General features: G+C 47.9%; 1 protein-coding gene and 6 long non-coding RNA genes across 7 annotated transcripts; 1 reads left to right on the top strand and 6 right to left on the bottom strand.

The window, feature by feature from the left end:
- Positions 1–2,242: 2,242 nt before the first annotated feature.
- On the bottom strand, positions 2,243–4,203 carry LOC117190893. The gene is made up of 2 exons (XR_004473869.1): positions 3,952–4,203; positions 2,243–3,885 (listed from the first exon to the last, which is right to left on the bottom strand). It is a non-coding gene; the product is annotated as an uncharacterized LOC117190893 (long non-coding RNA).
- Positions 4,204–6,594: 2,391 nt separating this feature from the next.
- LOC117192032 lies at positions 6,595–7,729 on the bottom strand. Its single transcript, XR_004474159.1, has 3 exons — positions 7,720–7,729; positions 6,994–7,360; positions 6,595–6,937 (listed from the first exon to the last, which is right to left on the bottom strand). It is a non-coding gene; the product is annotated as an uncharacterized LOC117192032 (long non-coding RNA).
- A 1,251-nt stretch (positions 7,730–8,980) lies between these two features.
- Positions 8,981–9,301, bottom strand: LOC117189331. The gene is made up of 3 exons (XR_004473353.1): positions 9,285–9,301; positions 9,068–9,225; positions 8,981–9,016 (listed from the first exon to the last, which is right to left on the bottom strand). It is a non-coding gene; the product is annotated as an uncharacterized LOC117189331 (long non-coding RNA).
- A 74-nt stretch (positions 9,302–9,375) lies between these two features.
- On the bottom strand, positions 9,376–11,478 carry LOC117190780. The gene is made up of 3 exons (XR_004473823.1): positions 11,464–11,478; positions 9,485–9,834; positions 9,376–9,413 (listed from the first exon to the last, which is right to left on the bottom strand). It is a non-coding gene; the product is annotated as an uncharacterized LOC117190780 (long non-coding RNA).
- Positions 11,479–12,699: 1,221 nt separating this feature from the next.
- LOC117190975 lies at positions 12,700–12,985 on the bottom strand. The gene is made up of 2 exons (XR_004473904.1): positions 12,895–12,985; positions 12,700–12,766 (listed from the first exon to the last, which is right to left on the bottom strand). It is a non-coding gene; the product is annotated as an uncharacterized LOC117190975 (long non-coding RNA).
- Positions 12,986–13,917: 932 nt separating this feature from the next.
- Positions 13,918–14,591, bottom strand: LOC117190781. Its single transcript, XR_004473824.1, has 3 exons — positions 14,554–14,591; positions 14,039–14,499; positions 13,918–13,958 (listed from the first exon to the last, which is right to left on the bottom strand). It is a non-coding gene; the product is annotated as an uncharacterized LOC117190781 (long non-coding RNA).
- A 2,776-nt stretch (positions 14,592–17,367) lies between these two features.
- LOC117190392 (maternal effect protein staufen-like) lies at positions 17,368–23,322 on the top strand. The gene is made up of 6 exons (XM_033395467.1): positions 17,368–17,642; positions 18,354–18,617; positions 20,090–22,239; positions 22,294–22,503; positions 22,567–22,856; positions 22,922–23,322. The coding sequence occupies exons 2-6, from the start codon at positions 18,427–18,429 to the stop codon at positions 23,102–23,104; spliced, it is 3,024 nt and encodes a 1,007-aa protein (XP_033251358.1). The 5' UTR covers positions 17,368–17,642; positions 18,354–18,426; the 3' UTR covers positions 23,105–23,322.
- The last annotated feature ends 3,487 nt before the right edge of the window (positions 23,323–26,809 follow it).

The following is a 26,809-nucleotide window of genomic DNA, read 5'->3' on the forward strand; positions in this document are numbered from 1 at the left end:
TTTGGTTACTCTAGCTTTAATAGTCTCTGAGATTTGTGGATGCCCCAGATTTTCGTCCTTTGCGGGGGCGGAAGGGGGTGTGGCGAAATTTGGACACGAAACGGTCAAGGTCCGATATCACAGGAGTGTGGATACCAAATTTGGTTGCTCTGGCTCTTCTAGGTTCTGAGATCCTTGAACTCATATTTTGCAATTGACAAAACCGACCATGAAACCTGTGTGTTAGAGAGAGACAGAGCGAGAAAGAATGAAATTGTTTTCTTGCTTCTGGCTATAATCATTATACGATCTGGTTCAGATTTTGCACTGTAGAAGATATGGTCATCCTCACCGATTCTGCGTTTTTGGTTTTATCGTATCTTTAAAAATGTGGATGCCACAGATTTTCGTTCTTTGTGGGCGGGGCGAAGTTTTGAAATATTTTTGTAGCAGTGACATATCACAGAAGTCTGGATCCAAAACATCGTTGCTCTAGCTCTTATAGTCTTTGAGCACTAGGCGCTGAAGGGGACGGACGGACGGACGGACGGACGGACGGACGGACGGACGGACAGACGGACAGACACACATGGCTCAATCGACTCGGCTATTGATGCCGATCAAGAATATATTTACTTTATGGGGTCGGAAACGATTCCTTCTGGACGTTACACACATCCACTTTTACCACAAATCTAATATACCCCAATACTCATTTTGAGTATCGGGTATAAAAAATGAGTATTGGGGTATATTAGATTTGTGGTAAAAGTGGATGTGTGTAACGTCCAGAAGGAATCGTTTCCGACCCCATAAAGTATATATATTCTTGATCAGCATCAATAGCCGAGTCGATTGAGCCCTGTCTGTCTGTCCGTCCGTCTGTCCGTCCCCTTCAGCGCCTAGTGCTCAAAGACTATAAGAGCTAGAGCAACGATGTTTAGGATCCAGACTTCTGTGATATGTCACTGCTACAAAAATATTTCAAAACTTCGCCCCGCCCACTTCCGCCCCACAAAGGACGAAAATCTGTGGCATCTACATTTTTAAAGATAGTATAAAACTAAAAACGCAGAATCGTAGAGGATGACTATATGTTTTAGAATGTAAGATCTCAACCAGATCGTATAATTATTATAGCCAGAATCAAGAAAACAATTTCATTCATTCTCGCTCTGTCTCTCTCTAACACACAGGTTTCATGGTCGGTTTTGCCAATTGCAAAATATGAGTTCAAGGATCTCAGAACCTATAAGAGCCAGAGCAACCAAATTTGGTATCCACACTCCTGTGATATCGGACCTTGACCGTTTCGTGTCCAAATTTCGCCACACCCCCTTCCGCCCCCGCAAAGGACGAAAATCTGGGGCATCCACAAATCTCAGATACTATTAAAGCTAGAGTAAACAAATTTGATATCCGCACTTCTGTTAGATCTCACAATAAAACGAAAATCTCAGAATATCGCCCCACCCCCTTCCGCCCCCACAAAAGACGAAAATCTGTTGCATCCACAATATTGCACATTCGAGAAAACTAAAAACGCAGAATCATAGATAATTACCATATCTATCAGATTGCTGAATCTGGATCAGATCGGATCATTTTTGTAGCCAAAAGCAAGAAATCAATTTTCAGTGGCTACGCAGCGCACGACGTCACGCTCAGACTGATTTTCTGTCTCTCTCGCACGCACTCTTTGTCGTGTGGTTCAATATTAGCGGCGTCTGCCGCAGGAGAGCCATACTGACTTAGTATCGGGTATAACTGTAGAGTTGCGGTGTCCGCAGCAACTCACAACGTTCCACCTCGTTTTTGTTAGGTATTTAGCAGACTATTGGAAAGCCGAAGCAAGAAAACCAAAAAGGAAATCATCTTTTTTTTTGAGGACTGACAATCCTCGCTAGCATTGTTTGGAAGCAATTTTAGAAGTAGGCATTAGGCAAGTCATCGGAAAAAGAGTTTTTGTTTGGGAGAGGAAGTATTTAGTTATTTAGTGTTGTATTTAATTAGGCGATTAATTGTAGATGTAGGTGTTTATTTATTTGATTGAATCAATTTAGATATTTAGATTTATCAATTTATTGATTTAAATTAACCGATTTATGTATTTGAATTTATTTATTTGGTTATCTAAACATTGAATTAATTATTCGCTTATTTATTTATTGCACTATTTATTTATTTGTTTTCTCGTTACGATTGAAAGTATTAAAGATTATTTAGCCAGGAACTAGGTGTTTAGGGGAGTAGGGTAGTCGGATAATAAACAATCCAATTTATTTATCACCAAGATAGTTAAGTAAATAGAGAATAGACAAAGGAAAGGAGTACGTTACGAAAATTGGTTGATGAGTGACCCGGAGATTTTTAAAGGGTCGGGAAAGACAAGGCGTAGCCCAGAGGCACAGCGCAGGTACCAGCCGTACAACATGCCGACGACTCGGTCCCAGGACGGTAAAGCCGGCAGTAGGCCGGAAGGGCCGTCGCAAGTGGCGGAAAACGTACATGCGGGGTTGTACCAGGAGGACCCAGAGGCCGGAGCGGTAGGAGGTCAACAGCGAACCCGTAAGGACCTGGTGTTACCGTCCGAGTTAAGCTCAGCCGTGAACGCAGCGTTAGCCCAAGCACAGGAGACCTACCGAGCGTCGCTCGGGCAGCAAATGGAAGCGCTGAGATCGTCAATGAAAGCGGACATGCTAGAGTTCATGCGAGAGATCAACGCTGTGGTGGGTTCGTTAAAAGCGGAGCGAACGGCGAGTGATGCGAATTGAAGGAATCGGGGATCGAATGCAACCAGTCTGGGAGGTCAACAGGAAGCACCCGCGAACCAGCGAGCACATCCAACGCACTTGTTCGTGGACAACCGAACATTGGAGGCCGATCAGAGGACCCAAGCCGATCAGAGACCCGTGGAGGAGTGGCTGTTCAACGGGATGGGCGCAGAAGCAAACCCTAACCGGAATCGACCAAGTTTCGGAGAGGCTAGGCAGGAGCAAGTGCAAATACGAAGATGGGGACTCAGCTTCGAAGGCGATCCAAAGGGGATGCCCGTGGCGGAATTCATATTCCGGGTGGAGCACCTACAGACGTCGTATCAGGTACTGTGGGCGGAGGTGTTGAAAGCCTTTCACACATTGGTCAGTGGCCACTGGATTGGATTGGTACTGGATGCATGTTCGGACGGTAGGAATGCCGGACTGGCCGAATCTGAGATATGGTCTCCAGCAGCAACTTCAAGTTCGTCGGACAGAGTTCGAGCGAGAGCAAGAGCTCAGGGAACGCCGACAACGCCACGGGGAGTCGGCAGACCAGTACATCCAGGAGATGTTGGTGTTGAGGTCGAGGTTGCTGAATCCGTTCTCAGATTATGATCTAATAAAGATCATAAAGATCAATATTAGGGATGCCATTTCGAGGGTGATTTATCCAATGCAGATACCAAACCTACAGAAGCTGCAAGAAGAGTGTGCGGACGCCGAGAAACTGCTGGCGACGCGATGGACAAGGAGCGGTCCAGACCTTGGGGGGAGTTGGCGCAGGGAAGATCACAAAGTGCATGAATTGGATGCGAACACTCACGACCCAGAGGAACAGACCGAGGCATTGGATGCTGTCCATAGGACGAGGGAACCCGGGGGCGATCGCGCCCAGCTGAGGTGCTGGAATTGCGCCCAGCTGAGGTGCTGGAATTGCGCTCAGCCGGGTCACACCTATTTTGAGTGTGAGTCGGCCGTGCGTAACCTGTTCTGCTACAAGTGCGGGCTGGCCGGGGTCATCCTCCCAAAATGCCCTAAATGTCGACCGGGAAACTCGAAAAGGAGCACGACGCAATTGGAGGAGTCGAGTTCCACGTCGCCGCGAAGCAGCCAATAGATAGGTCCTCCAACGTTAAATTAGATACCCCTAAGGAAAGAAGTAGCAATAAGAATATTTACACTACCATATATAAGGTTAACCAAGCTGTATTACCCGAAGCTAGATGGTCCGAGCGCAAGCCGATAAAGGAAAGGCAGCGTCAGTACGAGCAGGCTAGGAATCGGATAATGGGGGACGAAGTCGCGGAGAGTATCCGAACGAGAGCAGTCAGAGCACAGCGGGCTCGGGACAGGTTTCAGAGGCGCAAGAGGAGGCGGCTCCAGGTGTGTGCAGCAGTCCACTCGGCAATTCGTCAGGATGACAGGCCATTCGCACGAATAAAGTTGGGCCCGAGGACGTTGATGGGATACAGGGCATCGGTGAGCCTCCTGGGTAAAGGTGGCCTGGAACTGATAGGAGAATTGGAGCTGAAACTTCAAGACATAAAGAAATTCTCAGTACAAACATCAGGCGGCACTCCTCATAAAATACTGGGACATGTGTCGACGGTAATGACGTATGGAGGCCAGAAGCAGACCATGGAGTTGTTCCTGTGTCCCTCGCTGAAGCAACCGCTGTACCTAGGGGTCGATTTCTGGCGGAAGTTTGGTCTGGCTCCGCATATAGTAGGTCTAGAACGACACAAGGAATTAGCCGAAATTGATGCTGAGGTGCTGACTAGGAGTAGACCAACGGAACCGCACGAGTTGACGCACACGCAGCAGACACGTCTGGACCAGGTGAAGAGCAACTTCAGGGAATTCGACACGCATGGTTTGGGAAGAACGACGCTCGAAAGGCACGAAATTCAATTAATCGAGGGAGCCGTACCCGTAAAGGAGCGATTCTACCCGGTATCTCCCGCGGTGCAAGAGCTGTTGTTTGCTGAGGTGGACGAAATGTTGCGTCTCGGAGTCATCGAGACCAGCGAGAGCCCGTGGAGCAACCGCGTGACGCTGGTACGGAAGCCGGGAAAGAACCGATTGTGTCTGGATGCGCGGAAACTAAACAAATTAACCGTGAAGGATGCTTACCCGCTGCAGAGCATCGAGTCAATTTTGAGCCGCGTAGAGGATACGGTGTACATCAGCAGCATCGATTTAAAGCACGCATTTTGGCAGATAGAGCTGGAGCCTGAAAGTCGGACGTACACAGCATTCACGGTGCCAGGCAGACCACTCTATCAATTTAAATCGATGCCCTTCGGGTTGTGCAATGCAGCCCAACGGCTGTGTCGGTTGATGGATCGAGTAATTCCACAACGACTCCGAAGCCTTGTCTTTGTATACTTAGACGATCTACTAGTTATTTCCCGGACGTTTGAGGAGCATATACAACTGTTAGAGGAAGTGGCCAAGTGTCTCAAGGAGGCAAACCTGACAATTGGAAGAAAAAAATCGAAATTCGGCTATAAATATTTAAAGTATTTAGGGTACATCGTAGGCGACGGCGCACTTAGGACAGATCCGGAGAAAGTACAGGCGATGACACAAATACCAATGCCAAGGAACGTGAGACAAATCCGGAGATTTTTGGGGACAGCTGGCTGGTATCGGCGGTTTATTCGAAATTTCTCGGCACTCTCGGCTCCTCTGACAGACTGTCTGAAAGGAAAAGGGCAATTTAAGCTGACGGAGGAGGCAGGAAAATCGTTCGAGGAGCTCAAAAAAGCACTTACCAGCGCCCCCGTGCTACATCACCCAGACTTTAAGAAGCACTTCTTTATCCAGTGTGATGCGAGTCACGTGGGGATTGGAGCAGTTCTCTTCCAGAGGGATGATGAAGGAGCAGAGCACCCGATCGCATTCTTTTCGGCGAAGCTAAGAGGGGCACAGCTCAATTATAGCGTACCGGAGAAGGAGTGTCTGGCGGCGGTAAGAGCCATCGAGAAATTCCGTGCATACGTGGAACTGATGCCATTCACGGTGATAACAGATCACGCGAGTTTGCAGTGGCTCATGCGATTCAAAGCACTGGATGGGAGGCTAGCCAGGTGGTCGTTGGCTCTCCAGGCTTATGACTTTGAAATTGAGCACCGCAAAGGAAAGGAAAATATCGTCGCCGATATGCTGTCACGTCCCTTTGACGTTGACGCTATCGACTTCCTGGAGTTCGACACCACAGCCTTCGAGGATGAAGAATACCGAATGAAAATCGAGTCGGTCCAGAGCGATGAGGATGAGTTCCCAGACCTGAAGGTGGAGGAAGGACTGCTGTTTAAGCGCACACAATTTGGCCGGCCGGAATTAGAGGAGTTTTCGTGGAAGCTATGGATCCCGGAAGCCCTGACGAGCACACTGATCCAACAGGCTCACGACAGCGATGTGGCAATGCATGGAGGAATCGCGAGGACACTGGGACGGCTGCGACAGTTCTGTTATTGGCCCCGGATGACCGTGCAGGTGAAGGCATATGTGGCTGATTGTGACTTGTGCAAAGAAACAAAACATTCAACACAGGTTCACCGTCCACTCATGGGGGCCGAAACCAGAACCGAGAGGCCGATTCAAAAACTGTACCTGGATTTCCTGGGTCCATATCCGAGGACTCGAAGTGGCAATGTAGTCATACTAATAGTCCTCGATCACATGTCCAGATATGTCTGGTTGAAGGCTTTGCCTAAGGCGACGTCGTCGGCCGTGATCCGATTCTTGCACGCAGAGGTCTTCGCGCAGTTTTGCGTGCCTGAAATAGTACACACCGATAATGGAAAGCAGTTTGTGTCAGCTGAATTATCGCAATTCTTGGACAGGAGAAGCATAACGCACCTGAAGTCGGGGAACTATGCACCACAGGCGAACGCGGCCGAACGAGTGAACCAGACAATACTGGCGGCGATAAGGACATACGCTAGTGAGGATCACACGCGCTGGGACGAGAAGGTGACGGAGATCCAGTGTGTGGCTAGGAGCGCTATACACACGGGCATCGGGACGTCACCATACTTTGTGTTGTTTGGGCAGCACCTGTTTACTAGCGGCCGAGATTATAAATTGGCACGCAGACTGGGCGCCCTAAATGATGCACAAATGTCACCCTTGGCGAGGAGTGACAAGATGGAAATAGTCCGAGATGAGGTCCGAGGAAACTCTCATGAAGCCTACAACAGAGCGAAGAACAGGTACAATCGAAAAGCTCGAGAAATTAGGTAATCACCGGGTCAGGAGGTATATAAGCGGAATTTCGTGTTGAGCAAATTTAAAACCAACATCAACGCAAAGCTCAGCCCAAAATATGTCAAGTGCCGAGTGATCCGAAGTATGTGCAACAGTCTGTACGAGCTGGAGACGTTGCAAGGCTGACGTATTGGGGTGTTTCACGCAAAAGATCTGAAGCAGTAGCCCGGGCATCTCAGTCGATGGAGCCAGAGACTCTCAATCTCAGGGTGTGGGCGATGGCCTACGTTTGGGGCCTCTTAATTGAAAAAGCCCGCCTGCTTGGCACTCCCGTTTCGGCGGAGTAATCCTGGAAACGGTAGTGTGGTGTTATGGGCGGTTTTGGAGAGAGCCGATAGGTATCAGGGCTGGAGAAGAAAGACAGCGGCATCTATAGTGGATCCTGGAAAGCAGTGGCAGAGTTGCGTGGGAGAAAAGGAAACGGGGCGAAGAAGAAAAAAAATTGGTGATCGTGGAGACGACGATCCCACCAAGACATCAGCGGCAGGCATCAACATCAGCGGAAGCGGCGGACATCGGCAGCAGCAGCCCGGTACTGGCCAGGCCGGAAAACTGGTGCGAGACCCGTCAGCGGAGCACCGGCACCAAGGAACCGTCAGCGGAGCACCGACTGGAGACACGTTTCTGTCCCCACACACCAGCCCCCCAGGGGAAAGAATCCGGACTTCAAAGCAGAAATACACACACACGACTCACACACACCCACCTTCATCCACACACCTCCTCACACAACTCACACATGTATACCCTCATTCATAACACATCACATAACATCACCACATTTCACACATCTACACCCGTCCGACCCACAATTAAACAAAATATCACGATCATAAAACACCACGATTAAACGTAAACACCAGCAAGCATCAGGAAGCAACAACTTCTATCAAAGGGGGCTGCCAATTCGGCCGAAATAGGGTTTATTTTGTTGTTAGTATTTTTGTGTTAGTATTTGTTTCCTTTATATAAACCTAGATTATTAATTAATAATGTTCAAGATAAATAAGAAAATATAATGGATATAAAATGGAAAATTTGAAAAGAGTCATGAGTGAATAGAAAACGGTAGTTGGGTGGGACGAGAGCGAGAAGAAGAGCGGGACCCTGAATATGAAAAGGGAGCGAATTCAAAAGGTGGCGCTCATGGAATGGTGGGACCCTGCTAGGGATAACGAAACCAACTATCCCCGCTGACGAAAGTGCCAACGAGGACAAGTCTGTCCTATAAATTAGATTTGTTTTTTTTTGTATGTTTTTGTTTGTTTTTTTGTTTTGTTCAATCCGTCCCCTGGCTTATCGGGTCGGAAACACCCCTGACTTCCCCGTGAGCTAGCTGGGAACAATAGGCCAGGGTTAAACACCGTTTAACGTAAAATCTTGGTCATTGAAAAAAATATGTAAAAACACCAACACCTTTCACGAACCGAAATCTGCGATCAGCTGTTCAGTGCCAGATGATTAACCCTTAGTGGGTGACGCGGGGGTCCCATCAGTCCACCGTATTTGGTCGAGCGATTTGTGGAAAAATATTGTTTATTGGTATGTCCCGGGAACCCTTAAGGTTAAGTCTCCGTAGGGGCCCGAGTTAATTTAACTCCCGTAAAACTGGATCCACTCATCTACACATATTCCATTACGTATGGGTGAGGGTATCCCTGTTGATTGAACGAAATTTCAGCAGTTATTTCCGTGTTTGCCTTTGTGTCGAACGCTTTGGTGTTTCTTTTTGGTTAGTGATAATTTGGAGTATTTATTTATGAGAAAGATGAAATTGTCAATTTATGATTATTAAAGCTTGGATATATACTGAAGCATGATGCAGTAAATTTAAAATAGAGGGAGGGCGCGTGGCGTAAGCCATGGATTAGGCCAGCCGTTACCGTTCCAGCAGAGGGTGGCCAAAATGAACGTTGTGTTTGGTCACAGGTAGGGCGGGCGCGCGAAGTGATAACACCCAAGCTTCACCCACTTGATAGCCGTCTGTTTATGATTTTCTTTGTCTTTAGGTTGTTGTTAGTTTTGATGTCCCGAGAAGTAGTATGTCTTCTTACCTGTCGCTCGGGCTGGTAAAGGCAGATGCGGGGAATGAAAAAAATAATAAATTTAGACGACAGCTTGCGAAGTGCAGTTTAGCTGTCCCGGCAGAAGTCGCTGCTGCAGGCTTAAGGTGAGCGTAAAGCTGGTCCTTAATGGCGCGGGGTGATTGATGCTAGGGATGGATAGACGGAGGCAGTTAACGGAAATATAAAATATGTGATAGGGACTTACGAATTACAGTTGAACATTTTGTCGCTATTCGATGTCGCAAGTGAACGTAAGTCACTGCCGTTCAACAAAAAAATGGACAGGGAGTTTGCGACGGACACATTGCCTGGTGGACTGTGATATCGAATTAATCTGTGATGGAATGTTATATTGGAATAAGTTAGAGTAAGTCATGTAGGTAAATGTTCATTGTAGTTTCGCACCTTCTTGGTTAAAACAAAGCCGCTTTCGTGTTTTTGAACCTGTTGTCTGTCTGCCGAGAGGTGGTGAGGAGTAGGTGGCCCGGGAGTCGTAAAGACAACCCGCGATGCATCTGTTGTCATGGCAGATCGGTATGATGGATGACAGGAACAAATCACAAGCAAAGTGAGCTCATGCACCGTGAGGCTTCTCGCTTATCAGGCATCGCTTAGAGCGATGACTAGAGTAGATGACAGGCCACACAAAGGTGGTGGTCGTAATTGTAGGATATCCGTAGGGCGACTGTCAAGTGGAGCGCAGAAACTGGAGCGGTTACTGGTCCGACTAGTCACGTGTCCCCCTCTTAATGAATCTTGTAAGAAGAAGAATAACTGTTAGGAATTTTTATACCCGATACTCAAAATGAGTATTGGGGTATATTAGATTTGTGGTAAAAGTGGATGTGTGTAACGTCCAGAAGGAATCGTTTCCGACCCCATAAAGTATATATATTCTTGATCGGCATCAATAGCCGAGTCGATTGAGCCATGTCTGTCTGTCCGTCTGTCCGTCTGTCCGTCCGTCCGTCTGTCCGTCTGTCCGTCTGTCCGTCCGTCCGTCTGTCCGTCCTAGTGCTCAAAGACTATAAGAGCTAGAGCAACGATGTTTTGGATCCAGACTTCTGTGATATGTCACTGCTACAAAAATATTTCAAAACTTCGCCCCTCCCACTTCCGCCCCCACAAAGGACGAAAATCTGTGGCATCCACATTTTTAAAGATACGATAAAACCAAAAACGCAGAATCGTAGAGGATGACTATATGTTCTAGAGTGTAAAATCTCAACGAGATCTTCTAATTATTATAGCCAGAATCAAGAAAACAATTTCATTCTTTCTCGCTCTGTCTCTCTCTAACACACAGGTTTCATGGTCGGCTTTGCCAATTGCAAAATATGAGTTCAAGGATCTCAGAACCTATAAGAGCCAGAGCAACCAAATTTGGTATCCACACTCCTGTGATATCGGACCTTGACCGTTTCGTGTCCAAATTTCGCCACGTATTCGAAAATCTCAGAGACTATTAAGGCTAGAGTAACCAAATTTGGTATCCGCACTCCTGTTAGATCTTACTATAAAACGTGTATCTCAAAATTCGAGAAAACTAAAAACGCAGAATCATAGATAATGACCATATCTATCAGATTGCTGAATCTGGATCAGATCAGATCATTTTTATAGCCAATAGGAACAAATCAATTTGCAGTGGCTACGCAGCGCCCGACGTGACGCTCAGACTGATTTTCTGTCTCTCTCGCACGCTCTCTTTGTCGTGTCGTTTAATATTAGCGGCGTCTGCCGGAGGAGAGCCATACTGACTTAGTATCGGGTATAACCGTAGAGTTGCGGTGTCCGCAGCAACTCACAACGTTCCCCCTCGTTTTTTGTAATATTGGTGTTGCTCGGTGCAGATGCCACAAGAAGGGGGTAGTCGACAGTATCATACGCGATCACGCGTAAACAAAACAGTGGACCAGATAGGAGAAGTGTCAGGGGCGATGTTTGATCAAGATCGGGAGGAACTTGGAGCTGTGGGTGGGTTGCCAAGAACACCGGTCCAGGCCAGGTCAGAAGAATGGCCAATGTCCGATCCTACACCCACGCTTGCTTCCGAACTGGCATCAGCAGTCAACGTATCGTTGGCCCAGGCTCATGCGACACACAGGGCAGCGAACACTGACTCGATTAGTCGGGTGTTGCAGGAGGAGTTGCGTAAGGGGATTATCGAGATGATGCACCAACTCAACGACAGACAGACAGCTGCAGCAGCAGAAGGAACCGCAGCGGGAGGAGGTTCACCACGAGCAGGAGTATCGAGTAGCAATCCCGAAAAGGAAGCTGTCTAGCACGACTGATGCGCCGATTCCGCCACCAAAACCATTTTTGGCTCGCTCGGGGCGAGGTGGTATTGGTCCGGAATCGTCTTCAGGAGTAGGACCTACCGCATCCAGTGAGCAGCATCAACGGGGTAGGCATCAAGCGCGAAATTGGTGAAACCCGATAGCACTCAGACACTCGGGTCAGGGTCGTGGCGAGGGTAGGAGAGCTGGTGGGATTCCTCGAGAAGATCCGCATCCAAATCCCCCGGGTTATAGACCTTGGCCACGGTGGGGCCGAGTCGAAAAATGGGACGTGACGTTCGACGGAGACAGCAACAAAATGACAGTCGAGGATTTTGTGTTCCGAATTGAATTCCTACAAGCCCAATGCCGCTGTCCGTGGGATGAAGTTCTAAAGGGATTTCATCACCTGGTTGCAGGAAACGCGCGGGAATGGTACTGGCAGTACATCCGTGATCATGGCGGTGGTGTTTGGCAGGAACTAAGGGGCGACTTAATTGCTCGTTTCCGAGGCACGGCGTCCGAGTTCGACCGCATGAGAGAACTGCGAGAAAGAATGCAGCGGTCAAACGAGAGTGTGGAAGACTTTTTCCATGTCATGAGAAAGCTCGCGTCGAGGTTGGAGATGCCACCACCTGAAAAGGAGATGGTAAAAATCGTCAAAAAGGTACTCACAGATGAGAAAGCGAGTTTCGTCTACGGCTTACGGGTTTATTCCTTAGACCAACTGCGGGATGAGTGCGTGGAAATAGAGGAAGGCTCGATCTTCGTGGCGAGGAGCACCCAAAGCCACAAACTATGGTCGCGGGTCGAATGCGAACGTCAGCGAGGTCGCGCAGGATCGGTCGATTGGCGATGAAGAGGCAGAGGTCATTGAGGAAGCGCAAGTGACACAGCGTGTTCCACAGAAGTTGATTTGCTGGAACTACGGGCAGACCGATCATGGCTTTAGGGACTGTATGGCATCGGAGAGGCGAATTTTCTGCTACCGGTGTGGAAAGCCCGATGCATATTGTCCAACCTGTCCGAATTACGCGGGAAAATGAATTAGATAGACGTAAATTGCATGCTAGGTTAAGGAACTTATCATATGAAGAGCGCTTAAGAAATTATTTAGAAACCAGAAATAGAATATTTTCTGAGCTACGAGTGGATGGTATGCGAGCACTGTCGGTGCGGGTGAGAAAGGCGAGATCCCGGTTTAAGCAAAGGCGAGCTATGAGGAGGCAGGTGATTGCTTCAGTAAAGCGTTGTTGCAAGAAAGACTCGAAAGTTTTCGCAGAAATCTCTATAATGGGCCAGTCCGTGCGAGGCCTGTTGGATTCAGGCGCTACACACAGCATGCTAGGGTGTAATGGTCAGGAATTCCTGGAGAAGCTGGGCGTGGAGGCTCGTCGATATTCTTCTATAGTGAAGGTAGCGAATAGGGAAGATCGCGAAATCGTTGGCCGAGTAGAATTACCGGTGAAATACAAGGGGGAGGTAAAAAGATTAACGTTTTTCGTATTCCCTTTCTTGGAACAGGAAATTTACTTGGGGGTAGACTTTTGGCGGGTATTCTCATTGGCTCCTGAGGTGATGGGAGAAGGTCCAGTAGGGGCATCTCACAGATTAGTGGAAGAAGTGTTGGCTGATCAAGTCGCTCACTATGTGGAAGGCCCGGAGAAGGAGATAGTGCAGGAAGAATGGGAGTTGTCAGAAGAGCAAAAGGCAGCCTTGGATCAGGTGAAGGCAGAGTTTCTGACTTTCGAAGCCGTAGGCCTGGGGAGGACGTCGAGAGAGACTCACAAAATTCAGTTGGTGGAGAAGGCCGAGCCTGTGAAGGATCGACATTACCCGCTGTCGCCAGCGATGCAGGAAGTAGTGTGTGGTGAGGTGGACAAAATGTTGGCTTTGGGAGTCATCGAGTACAGTGATAGTCCGTGGAGCAACCGTACCACCGTGGTGCGAAGGCCGGGCAAAAATCGTTTCTGTCTCGATGCCCGAAAGCTCAACAAAGTAACCATCAAGGACGCTTACCCACTTCCTAGCATCGAGGGGATTTTGTCGCGTCTCGATCAGACGATATATATCTCCACTTAAAGTCTCTCGACTTAAAATTCGCTTTTTGGCAAATCGAGCTGGACGAGCAGAGTCGACCATATACGGCGTTCACGGTGCCGGGACGGCCTCTGTACCAGTTCCGTATGATGCCCTTTGGCCTCTGCAACGCCGTACAACGCCTATGTAGACTGGTCGATAAGGTGATTCCGGTTGAGATGCGTTCAAACGTCTATGCGTATCTCGACGACTTGCTGATTATAGCTGGCGACTTCCAAACGCACGTGAAGATTCTGCGACAGGTTGCCGAGCGTCTACGAGAAGCGAATTTAACGAGAGGGCTGAGCAAATCTCATTTTTGCTATAAAAACATTAAATACCTGGGATATAGAGTGGGAGGAGGAGCGCTGAAGATGGATCCGGATCGTGTGTCGGCCATTTTGCGCATTCCCGAGCCGCGATCTGTTCGAGAATTGCGTAGTTTCCTGGGAACTGCGGGCTGGTACCGTCGCTTTATGAAAAACTATGCTGAGATGGCCGGTCCGCTCACAGACGCCCTGAAAAAGTCGGGAAATGGAAAGTTTAAATTGACGGAGGAGGCAAAAGGAGCCATGGGGGAGCTAAAAGCTGTACTCACCTCGGCACCAGTCCTGGTACACGCGGATTTCAAGCGGCACTTCTACATACAGTGCGACGCCTCACATTATGGGGTAGGAGCCGTACTCTTCCAACGGGATGACGAGCAGAACGAGAGGCCCATAGCGTTTTTCTCTGCCAAACTGAATTGCAACCAAAAAAAACTACTCGGTGACAGAGAAGGAGTGTTTGGCAGCCCTCATGGCGATCCTTAAGTTCCGTCCGTACGTAGAGCTTATGCCGTTTACAGTCATAACTGACCACGCCAGTCTCAAATGGCTCATGACCATGAAGAACCTGGATGGTCGCTTAGCTCGTTGGTCCCTTCAACTTCGGTTCGGTTCGGCATAGAACACCGGAAAGGAGCGGACAATGTAGTGGCAGGTACATTGTCGCGCAGTATTGAAGAGCTGGAAGTGGATCCGAGTAGTATCCTGGGTTTTAAAACGGTGGAGTTTGAATCTGGAGAATATCAGGAGTTAAGGAAGGAAATAACAGAGAACCAAGACCGCTTACCTGATCTCCAGATTGTTGACGGCATGATATTCAAGCGCATGCGCTTTGAGCGATTGGATGATCAACTGGAGGGCGCCGTCTGGAAATTGTGGGTTCCGAGTTCGCTGACGGCCGCGTTGATAGACAAAGCACATTCGGAAGAGAAGACAGCGCACGGAGGAATCGTGAAAACCTTGCACTTATTGCGTAGGCAGTTTTACTGGCCGAACATGGTGATAGAGGTGCGGGATTATATCCGACGGTGCACCGTGTGCAAGGAGTCGAAAGCGCCGAATTATCGGATGCAGGTCGGGATGGGGCAAGAAGTGGTCACTGAGCGCCCGTTCCAAAAACTTTATATTGGTTTTTTGGGCAAATATCCGCTGTCAAAGAACGGTCAGGCGTGGATATTTATTGTAGTTGACCAGTTCTCTAAGTTCACATTCCTAAAGACCATGACCAAGGCCACAGCAAAGGAAGTTGTAAGATTCCTCGTTCACGAGGTGTTTTACAAGTTTGGAGTGCCGGAGATGATTCACTCGGACAATGGGGCTCAGTTCGTCTCGAAAACTTTTAAGGAGATGACCGATGCATTCGAAGTCACTCATATGAGGACGCCAGTGTATTCTCCGCAGAGTAACGCAGCCGAACGCGTGAATCGCACAGTACTCAGCGCGATTCGGGCGTATCTGGAAGACGATCACCGGGACTGGGATGTGCATCTGCCGGAGATAGAACTGGCTATTAGAAACTCGGTTCACGAGGCGACAGGCGTAACACCATTCTTTGCAGTCTTCGGGCAGCAAATGTATTTGAATGGGTCATGCTACAAGCTGGCAAAGCGACTGCGGTCAATCGGCGAGCATGACATATCGCTGCTGGAGGGTCAGGACAAGCGACAACTCATCCAAGAGAGGATTCGCTCTAGTTTACATCAGGCATACGAGCGTAGTAGGGTAAGGTACAACCAGCGAGCTCGGGTGTTTTACGCGAGGCCGGGAGAAGAGGTATTCCGCCGAAATTTTGTCCTTAGTGACTTCGGAAAAGGCTTTAATGCCAAGTTCGCGCGCAAATTCATCCGATGCCGGGTAGGGAAGCCAGTAGGAGAGAACGCGTATGCTCTGTAGGACCTTAACGGCCGTCCCATAGGAGTGTACCACGCCAAAGACCTGAGAATGTAGTGAGGTGTGAGTGTGGCCTACGTTGGGCGCGGCAGAAGAATGCAGGGCACGCCGGCGTGTGCTTAATAGTGTTCCGGAATCCGGTGGGCATGCCCACGCGTATGTTGTCCCTCCTGGGACTGACGACATACTCGTGGTGGTGTTCCAGTCCCACCTGAACGATAGGTGGCCAGGGCTGAGGGCGACGCGCCATCTAGCGGAAGTCCAGGGAGGCTCGATGGTGTAGGGGGATATCGGGGGAAGCTGGAACCACTGGGGATATAAGTAATAGAATAGGATTAGTTATATGTATTAGTAAGGGAAAAAGGGGATAAATAGGAGTGAAAATATTAGAAAACGTGGATTGGATTATGGAAATCGTGGAGCGTGGACGGAAGAGTAACGTCGAAATTTGAAATTTTGTGCTTAAAACAGAAAGTTTGTAGTGAGTACAAAAAAAGCGGGCGAGAAAATAGGTTGTAATGCAGAAACTTTTACTCACAGCCGGCAAGGAATATAGCCACCAGAACCGGGCCAGAAGGTTTCCTGGAGAGGAACACTGGAGTTCGAGAAAGTCGACTGCAGAGAAGAAGGCTGTCCAACATTAAATGTTATACGGGGGTCCCATCAGTCCACCGTATTTGGTCGAGCGATTTGTGGAAAAATATTGTTTATTGTTATGTCCCGGGGACCCTTAACAAAAGCTCTTGGTAGGTTAAGTCTCCGTAGGGGCCCGAGTTAATTTAACTCCCGTAAAACTGGATCCACTCATCTACACATATTCCATTACGTATGGGTGAGGGTATCCCTGTTGATTGAACGAAATTTCAGCAGTTATTTCCGTGTTTGCCTTTGTGTCGAACGCTTTGGTGTTTCTTTTTGGTTAGTGATAATTTGGAGTATTTATTTATGAGAAAGATGAAATTGTCAATTTATGATTATTAAAGCTTGGATATATACTGAAGCATGATGCAGTAAATTTAAAATAGAGGGAGGGCGCGTGGCGTAAGCCATGGATTAGGCCAGCCGTTACCGTTCCAGCAGAGGGTGGCCAAAATGAACGTTGTGTTTGGTCACAGGTAGGGCGGGCGCGCGAAGTGATAACACCCAAGCTTCACCCACTTGATAGCCGTCTGTTTATGATTTTCTTTGTCTTTAGGTTGTTGTTAGTTTTGATGTCCCGAGAAGTAGTATGTCTCCATCTTTGTCTACATTTGGCGGGCAAGGGGAACTACCCAGCCCTGGGGTCGACAGCTAGCCGGCATTGCCCTCTGGGAAACAAGCCAAGTGTAACAGTGGGCAGGACTGAGAGATCCGTCTGCTAGGCTAGTAATATTTGACGGAATATCAAAAACGAGAACACAATAGAACTTGAATAATTCGTCAGTTAGGCTAGTAATAATAATAATAATAATAATAGTAATAATAATAATAATAATAATTCGTCAGCTAGGCTAGTAATAATAATAATAATAATAATAATAATAATAATAATTCGTCAGCTAGGCTAGTAATATTTGACGGAATATCAAAAACGAGAACACAATAGAACTTGAATAATTCGTCAGTATATTTACCTAAAATGTTGAAAATGAGACGGTATATTTTGGTATATTTCTGAGGGTCATACTGTATATTTTATCCGAATATCCGCGGTCACACTGATGGCATTATTTTTCGAGTTTCATCCGCAGCCCAAGTGCAAAATAGGTTTATCAATTTAATTTAAGTGTTAAAGTAGTTCTAAAGTGTTTTTTTAAGTTGTGAATGAAAACAGCTTAACTGGGGCCAGTAGCAACCGTAGTCCGCGTCGTTAATCTTAATAATTCCCCCGATATAGCTCTCCAATCGATTGGAGGAGTGTTTGTGCTCAATAAAGTGCGTTCGTGTTTGCCTTTTGCAGACGGGGAGTAAAGTACAAAAATACATCATTGCCCGCTGCGACAGAAGGTATGTTGTGGTTGTAGTTTATCGTTCTCGGCAGCAGAACTATGCGCGCAGAATGCGAATGCAAATTGTTATGCCATATGATCAGCGGCGTCTGCATTCGATCAGCAGAGGGGGTTCGTTCAGTCTGTCGTTCGTCCGAATCCGATTCCGAATACGATTCGAATTCCAACTTCGAAATTAGCAGTTCAATGCACGTTGAAAAGGAAGTGATCCTGCCTGGAACCTGATTTCGAATCGAATTCCAAAATGCAGCTGCATTTTATCCAATTTCTACAGCAACAGAACTACCACAAAACTAGAAAAGTGCAACAAAGTCGGCAAGATTGCTGCACGTACATCGATCAATGGGCAGAAAGGCTGGCAGGCAGGCGAGCAGCTACGAATGCTCTTATGTTTAAGAAACGGTGGTTGCTTGGCAGCGCCTCAACCACTGCCGCTACCAACGTCTCCACCCCTAGCCCGACCCCGACCCCGAGCTCGAGTCCTAGCCGTAGCCTGTCACAATTTGAATTAGGCAAATCGCCGCCGTCGTTTTGGTGTCGTGGCTGCCGCTGCATTTGCATGCATGCAGTGTCAATGCAGCTACAGGCAGCACGTTGTTTTCCATTCTTGCTGAAGGTCTGCACAATTGCCAAACAAAGAGACACCTCTCCCCTATAAAAAATTGCTTTGTCCCTGCGTATCTGATAAATAATGTTACCTCTATTGCAGCTGCACTCGCTCATCCCGCTAGAATCGCTAGCATCGCTCTCTGAGGAGCTCCCGACGGAAGCCCAGCCCCAACATGCAGCACAATGTGCACACCGCCAGACCGGCGCCCCACATACGCGCCCATCACCACACTCACGGCCACACTCACATGCAGATGCATCCAAGCTTGGAGCAGCATCTGGCAGCCGCGGCATCAATGGCCGGCGCTCCCCAGGTGCAGCAACAACAGCAGCCGGCTCCACACCGCGATCACCATCATCCACGGTAAACATTCTGAGCTAGAGTTCAAGTTGGAACTATCTGAGATCCAACCCTTGATGGGCCCCAGCAGCGTTGCTGCTTGCCTTGCCTCGGCTCGCCTCGCATCGCCTTGCCGGCAATTCTAGGCTTTATGCGATGCGGCAATTATGTTAATTCCTGTCACTGACAATCGGTGTGAGACTCATCATCCCATTTTCTCAACTCATAAATTATAATTTCAGTGTCTCTTTGTTCTTTCGTGCTCAGCATGACTTCCGCTTGATAACGGGTTTGAGCAGGAGCAGGAGCAGCAGCGACTGGGCTGCAATTATCCTTGACGTTCGTGAGGATCGTTCGGATTTCTCGGATCGCTTTCTGGTCTCCCTTCGTCTTTGTATTCTTACCGATCATATGTTTTGCCTCAACTTCAACTGAACTTTTCGTCCTTTCCTCAGTTGCGTTTTGCCTGACACTCGGATCGCTCGCTCATGAATTTACGGGAAACAGCGCGTTAACGGTCACAGTTCTTAGCGTACATTTCAGTACGTCGTGAAATTCGCAAGTCCATGTCGAGTAAGAGGTGAAAACACTAGAAAAAGATCTTCTCAATTGAAGTTCTGTTAAGCCAAAATGCCACTGTCTAACGCAACAGTTGGTTTTGGTTTTGATACTGTGAAAGTGGCAAGGTTTCCCTGAATAAGTGATTTCCCGATACTTCAATCCCGATACATATATCCTTTAATACATTTTAAAGATCGAATTAGTACCTATTTGTGAGTGGTTTCAAAAGATTCCAGATGAATTCCGTTTAAGGATCATCTGCTGGATCTCAGTACAGCCGATCTTTATCTCTAATTGTCCATATCAATGTTAATTTGAAGGCTTTTTCGTACCGAACTGATTTAGTGATTAAAAATTGTCCGTGTCTTGTGTGAAACTGATCAGCATTGTGTCTGTGCCTGTGTCAGTGTGGCAGTTAGGCACATGATTTGTGATGCTAAGGCAGAGGCAGAGGCTGAGGCTATGGCCGTCCCTGATGGCCCCTCAAATGCCCAATTGCGAAAGGATGTCAGGGTGTCGCGGTAGGTGCGTCTCAATTGAAACTGACAGTTGGCGAAAAATGACACGATGCGTAAAAGAGAATGCGGCTTTTGTGCTTTGTTAGGATTTCGCCTATTGTTCTGCCTTACCGCTGTTGACTGTTGTCCTCTGCAGCAGCAGCACCACCAACAACAACAGTGCAAAAGGGGCAGGACTTGAACTGGGGTGAGGATGCAGCATCAGAAAAGGACGGACTGCGTGTTGGTGTTTTAGTTTTTCCCAGATGTCAGTCGATGTACTTTTGTCCATCAGCATTCTTCATTGCCTCTCTAATCCTTTTGCCATGCATTGTTTGATGACTTAACCGCAAAGCCATCGCGTTCCATGCCCGCCAGGGCTTCAGCTAGCTTCCATTCGTTCGATTAACCGCTCTTCGATTTCTTTCTCGATTGCAGACTGAACCATCACCATCTACACGCACAGCAGCAGCAGACGTCGTCGAATCCTGCCGCCGTTGCCGTGGCGGCTGGACCTGCCTATCACCACAACAGCAACATCAGCAGCAGCAGCAACAACAACCAAATGCAAAAGATCCGACAGCAGCATCAGCATCTCAGCACCACTAACGGGCACGTGGGTAAATGCAACCAGCCTCTGCCGCAGGCCTACAACCCTCTGGCTGGCAATCCGGCTGCTCTCTCGTACAATCCGCTGCCGCCTCCTCCGCCGCCGCCGCACCACATGGCCACCCACATCGGCAGCTATGCAACCTATTCGCCCCACTACTACCAAATGAGCCAGCCCAAGCCGCCCTCCAAGTACAACAACAACAGTGGCGGCCACTACATCCCCAACAGTGGCACCAGCAACGGCTATGCCCCCAAGGCCATACTACAGACAACATATCGCAATGCCAAAGTCGCACCAGTCATGGCCCCAGCAATGGTCCCCGAGGCAGTGGTAGAAGCAGCAGTACCAGCACCAACAGCAGAGCTTCCAGAAGGTGTGAATAGCAGCATCCTACCGGGAGCTACGGAATCCACATTTTTGGAGGAGTTGCCGCAGCTGGAGCAGCCGAATGTGGAGCAAAGCACAACGGAGACGGGAGCGCCAACAGTAAATAACTTCAGCAGCACAGAGCACATCGATGCGGCGGGCACGCTGCCCAACGAGGACAGCAGCTCGGGACGCAGTGGCAAGGACAAGACGCCCATGTGCCTGGTCAACGAACTGGCCAGATACAACAAGATTACCCACCAGTACCGGCTGACGGGCGAACGGGGACCGGCCCACTGCAAGACATTCACGGTCACCTTGAAGTTGGGCGATGAGGAGTATTCGGCGGACGGGTTCAAGATAAAGAAGGCCCAGCACATGGCCGCCTCCAGGGCCATCGAGGAGACCAAGTACAAGCATCCGCCTCCGAAGATACGCCGCAGCGAAGCAGCCAGCACCACACGCACCAACATCACACCCACCGTTGAGCTGAATGCGCTGGCCATGAAGCTGGGGCAGCGCACCTACTACCTGCTGGACCCCACACAGATGCAGCCCACCGATCTGCTAATGCCGTCGGAGTTCGGAGGGGGCTCGCTTTTGCCCACACCACCGCCAGGGATGCAGCAGCCCATGCCTCAGCCACTGCCACCTCCCTTCGCCCTGCGCCCTGCACGACATGGCCACAGTTTCGTGCCCATTCCTTCCCCGCCCATGCATCCACATGGTTTTTATAATCCCCAGCGGTCTTATGGGCCCAAATATGCGTCACGGTATACGATGGTACCGCCGCTAGGCCCTCACATGATCCACGGGACAAATACGCCCTACGCCCCGATTCCACCCACGCTCAGCAAGATCACCTTGTACGTGGGAAAGCAGAAATTCGTGGGGATCGGGCGCACGCTGCAGCAGGCCAAGCACGATGCGGCGGCAAGGGCTCTGCAGGTGCTCAAGACGCAGGCCAGCTCAGCGTCAGAGGAGGCGCTCGACGACTCTATGGACGAGGGCGACAAAAAGTCGCCCATCTCTCAGGTGCACGAGATCGGCATCAAGCGCAACATGACTGTTCACTTCAAGGTGCTGCGTGAGGATGGACCGGCCCACATGAAGAACTTCATCACGGCCTGCGTCGTGGGTAGCATCGTCACCGAGGGAGAGGGCAACGGCAAGAAGGTGTCGAAGAAGCGATCCGCCGAAAAGATGCTCACAGAACTGCAAAAGCTGCCGCCACTCACGCCCACCAAGCAGACGCCAGTAAGGCGCATCAAGGTGAAGACGCCTGGCAAAAATGGGTCGGTGAACGGCAATGGAGGTGGCACAACCATTTCGCTATCGGACGTGGTCTCCATGGCAAAGCCGGAACGGCGGAAGCGACTCAATGTTGCCATCAGGCCTGTGGAGCTGGACGATGCCGAGAACCCCATAACGAAGCTCATCCAGCTGCAGCAGACGCGCAAGGAGAAGGAGCCCATTTTCGAACTGATAGCGAAGAACGGCATCGAAGCCTCCAGGCGGCGCGAGTTCGTCATGGAGGTGTCGGCCAGCGGAACCACAGCCCGAGGAACGGGCAACAGCAAGAAGCTGGCCAAGCGCAGTGCAGCGCAGGGTATGTTCATGATTGTCTCCTTCTACCATCAATGTAACTGAATTCTGTTTGCAGCCCTGTTAGAATTACTGGAATCGGATGAGCATAGGAACGCAGTCCAGGAGTCACAGGAGTCCACAATCGATAGCAATCCAACAGAAATAGCAACTGCCACAGCGACATCAGCGCCAGTAATTGAAACCATTGCAGAAACGGATATTCCGATGGTCTCAACGCCAGTGGGCCCCATGCCAGGCATCCTGATTCTGCGTCAGCACAAGAGACGTGAGTGCATTCCCCCTGTTTCCTCCTGGCAGCATAGATTCAGCCCTTCTTCTTTCCCAATAGCACCCAAAAGGAAAGTGGATCCAATGATTATTGTCAAGGACAGCGAAGATACCAAGGAGGAGGAAGAGGAAGCCAACAAGGAGACAACGACCACAAGGACAGACGACAACAGCAGCAGCGAGCCACAACCCAATGAGGCAGCCGCCGAAAGTACGCTGAATACATCGACGGCGAGCAACACGAGTGGCGTGAGCAGCAATAGCAGCAATACCGCTGCCAGCAGTAGTGCATCCGCAGCCGTACACATGAAGGAGCAGCTTCTGTACCTAAGCAAATTATTTGAATTTGAGGTATGAATACTATCAATAGACCATTCGGGAAATCGTAACGCAAATATTCATTATTGATTTTGCAGGTTAATTTCTCGGACTATCCCAAGGGAAACCACAACGAGTTCCTCACGATTGTGACGCTCTCGACGAACCCGCCGCAGATCTGCCATGGCGTTGGCAAGAGCTCCGACGAGTCGCAGAACGACGCTGCGCGCAATGCCTTAAAAATCCTCAGCGAACTAGGCCTCAACAATGCCAAAAAGTAACTCTAATCAATTTAAATTCCCTTTTAACTGCAATTTTTGTTGTTGCACATATGCAAGGAGAGAAGCAAAAGCAAGAGCAAAAAAACAAAAGAAATACCCGTCCACAAAGCAAACCTAAACAAAATCCAAAAACCAAGCTGTGTGCAAATTCAAAAAAACAAAAAAAAATGAGGAAAACGAGAAACAATGCACGAAACCCTACCTTTTGAAATAGCAAATTATTAGTTAATACCTATTTATTTATTTATGTGCAACTTTTGCAACCAAACTGGTGTTATTATTTTGAACTGATAGTAACGAACTCGAACAGATACACTGAGCAGACCAGAACGGATAGTCGTCCATGTCTATCCTCCGAGTTGAGAATTGAACAATAACTAGCCTTAAAGAGACCCGACCCCCACTAAATATTGTATGCACCTGCTTACAGTATATAAACTTAAGGTTAAAGGTGATGTTGAAGCCCATTTACCACTTGAATTGAATTGATGAACAACGGTTTATAGATACCCGTTCGCTGCATGCGGCAGACGCTTTTAAAAATAAATTCAAAATGAGAGAACTAGAAGAATTTCCATGAAGAAAGAGTTGCGGAAATCAGAGAGAAGTTTTGATTTATTTTTCGAAGCACTCCATATACGTACCGCTTGTGGTCAGACGCTTGATGAAACTCGTCCAATAATGAATCTATTATACATTATATATCATAGTTAAGTAGTAGTACTAAGCATCGATAAATGGAATGTCACATCCCCTATGCTTGTCAGCAATGTTAACAAATTTCAGGCAAACATTTAAACTTGCCAAATGCCAAATCGAACGGAATGGAGAGATTTTGCAAATTGAATGCTAGATTGCTTGGAATTTGATGCTGGCAGCATATGATGTGGACAGGATGGACGTTTGCGTTCAATCTTATCAAATAAAATACAATTTACATAATCGTTATAATTATAATTCTAAATGTTTAAATGGCCATTTTTGTAAATGTTCAGTTTTTGTTACATTCGAGCATATGTGCGAACCAAAAGCTGAACATCTTTATGAATAATGAATAGTGTTTGTTAGCCTCATATATGTTTTTTCCCCCACTATTCTTTGCTTATCTTTGTATCCGTTTTTACATAGGAATATACCGATTCTCTTTACACAAACGCCCCCCTCACATAGATGGAAATTTTGATTACCATAGTCTTAGTCACTATCCTCCTTTGTGTCCCTGTCACTTGTCCTTGTATCGTAAACAGCACCGGATTATTAAGCGTTAAGTTGCATTATGTAAAATGTATTTTGTCTAAGCAACCGCGAACCTAACATAAGCGTAAGCGAATTGTAACCATGTGAAAGGAAGCGTCGAACCCAGTATTAAATGTATAGATAAACGATCAGTACACACTATCAGACAGCAAGAGACATTGTGCTCCTCCATAAATACACACACCAATTGTTCATTTTGTTGGAAGACTTTGCAAAACAACATCACAAATGATGAATATCATTGGAATGGAATCCGCTTTGCAAAGTCTTCACAAAATTGATTAGAATTATTAACTTTAAAGAGAGGTATATTTAACTTTAACAACAACGAGTAAAGACCTGTTCATTAGCACCAAATAAAGTAATCGAATGCGAATATGGAGAGAATACACATTTATTAGTCCTAAGCCTGCCCCCACACACAAACACACACACACACTCCGACAGAGAAATTTTTAGCCGAGTCTTCTATTTGTAACGTGAGCGTACTTCTACATACAACCATGTTAAAGCATACAAACAACAATGAAACTATGTAAATTTAATTTCTTGAATAAACCTTGATATAAAGTTGGAACATACTCTTTGATGGAACGAATCGAATCGATCAGAGGTTGCAAAAAGAAAGTCTGTTCCATCCCATAAGCTATGTGTGTACATTCTTGTTCAAGAGTGGCTTTAAGGAGCTGACCGTTGGTTTTAAAAACCAATACGATCGGCTCCTAGCCATGGAGGCTCAGTTTAGCGGTTTAAAACTGCTGAATGAGTCTCCGAGGCGCAAAAAGGTCACTCCGCGGGATCTGCAATTGACTGCGACCACTCCAAGTGTGCAGCAGTTGATCTCGTTTGCCACTCCAAGGGCAACGACAGCTGCTGGCGATGCAGATTCGGTAGCCGAATTCATCGCCTCGGAGAATGTGCAGCCAAGTACGTCTGCAGCGTCCGTGTCCGTGGTGTCCGCAAGTTCGCTAGTTGTCCCGTCTATCCCGATCCCACCAGTAAATAGACGTTCCGGACCTCCGGATATTGCCACCACAGGTACTAGGCCTGTGGTGACTAAACCACTGGTGGGAGTCCCACCAAAACGACAAGTTTTTGTTTCACGGCTGCCCCTGACATCACATCTAATGATGTAATTGCTTTTATTCAAAGCAAAATAAAAGCCGTGGGTTTAAAGGTGGAGAAATTTAACTTCTCTTATGCCAGGGAGATAGCCTCGTTTAAGATAAGCATCTCCCCAACTCAATTTGACACCATTTGCTCCGCCAAATTTTGGCCGGAGCATTTGGTGGTGAAGGAGTTTAAGGCTAAGAAGAAGAATAGGCCCCCCATATCCCTTCCAAATCTTTCCAGTGTGCCACCCTCAACCTCAACTTCCCGTCTTGCTTCCACCTTTCCAAAAAACTAACTTCTCTTTTAGTAACCTATCAGAATGTAAGAGGCTTGCGTAGTAAGCTCAGCATTCTTTTCCGGGATAGTGTTGCATTTGCTTCCCACGTTATTGTGTTTACTGAAACCTGGTTAAAGCCGGACATTCTTAGTTCCGAGGTTTTGGCAGGTCGATACACAACTTTTAGAAAGGACCGTTCGTCTCGACGTGCAGGGGGGGGACTCTTACTTCACGTCGGAACACTTCACAGTCCAAGTTCAACAGGAACTGGAATTCCTGTGTGTAAAACTGGTTCTTCCCGCTTTCGCTATATTCATTACTTGCTCGTATATCCCACCTTCTTCGGATATTTCAATTTATGAGCAGCACTTGTCCGCTTTAACCGCTGTTTCTTCCTCGCTATCTGATAATTCGTATGATAGTTCTTGGTGACTTCAACTTGCCAGGAACTGTTTGGTCTTCGGTAAACGAGTCTAGTATCCTAGTGCCCATGTCACGACATGACTTTGTTGACGGCTTGCTTGACCTATCCCTGTCTCAAGTCAACCATGTGAAAAATTACTTGGGTCGATTGCTTGATCTGTGCTTTGTATCGGATCCGACCATAGTGTTGTTAACCCGAGCCCTTCCGCTCACTATACCTGAAGACGCCTACCACCCTACTTTCGAGGTGTCGCTAGATATAGGACCAACTGTATTGGATCGGTCGAGTAGGCTGCCCGAAAGTGTCCGCTGCTTTCGTAAAGCCGAGCTTGCGAAGCTTAATAACCTCATTAGGGGTTTTGATTGGTCCGCTTTGTACTTGTGCACTGATATCATAAAAGGCACAAACATTTTTATACCCGATACTCAAAATGAGTATTGGGGTATATTAGATTTGTGGTAAAAGTGGATGTGTGTAACGTCCAGAAGGAATCGTTTCCGACCCCATAAAGTATATATATTCTTGATCAGCATCAATAGCCGAGTCGATTGAGCCATGTCTGTCTGTCCGTCTGTCCGTCCGTCCGTCTGTCCGTCTGTCCGTCTCCTTCAGCGCCTAGTGCTCAAAGACTATA

This window comes from Drosophila miranda, assembly GCF_003369915.1.
Source record: "Drosophila miranda strain MSH22 chromosome Y unlocalized genomic scaffold, D.miranda_PacBio2.1 Contig_Y1_pilon, whole genome shotgun sequence".
In the NCBI taxonomy this organism is placed as follows: domain Eukaryota; kingdom Metazoa; phylum Arthropoda; class Insecta; order Diptera; family Drosophilidae; genus Drosophila; species Drosophila miranda.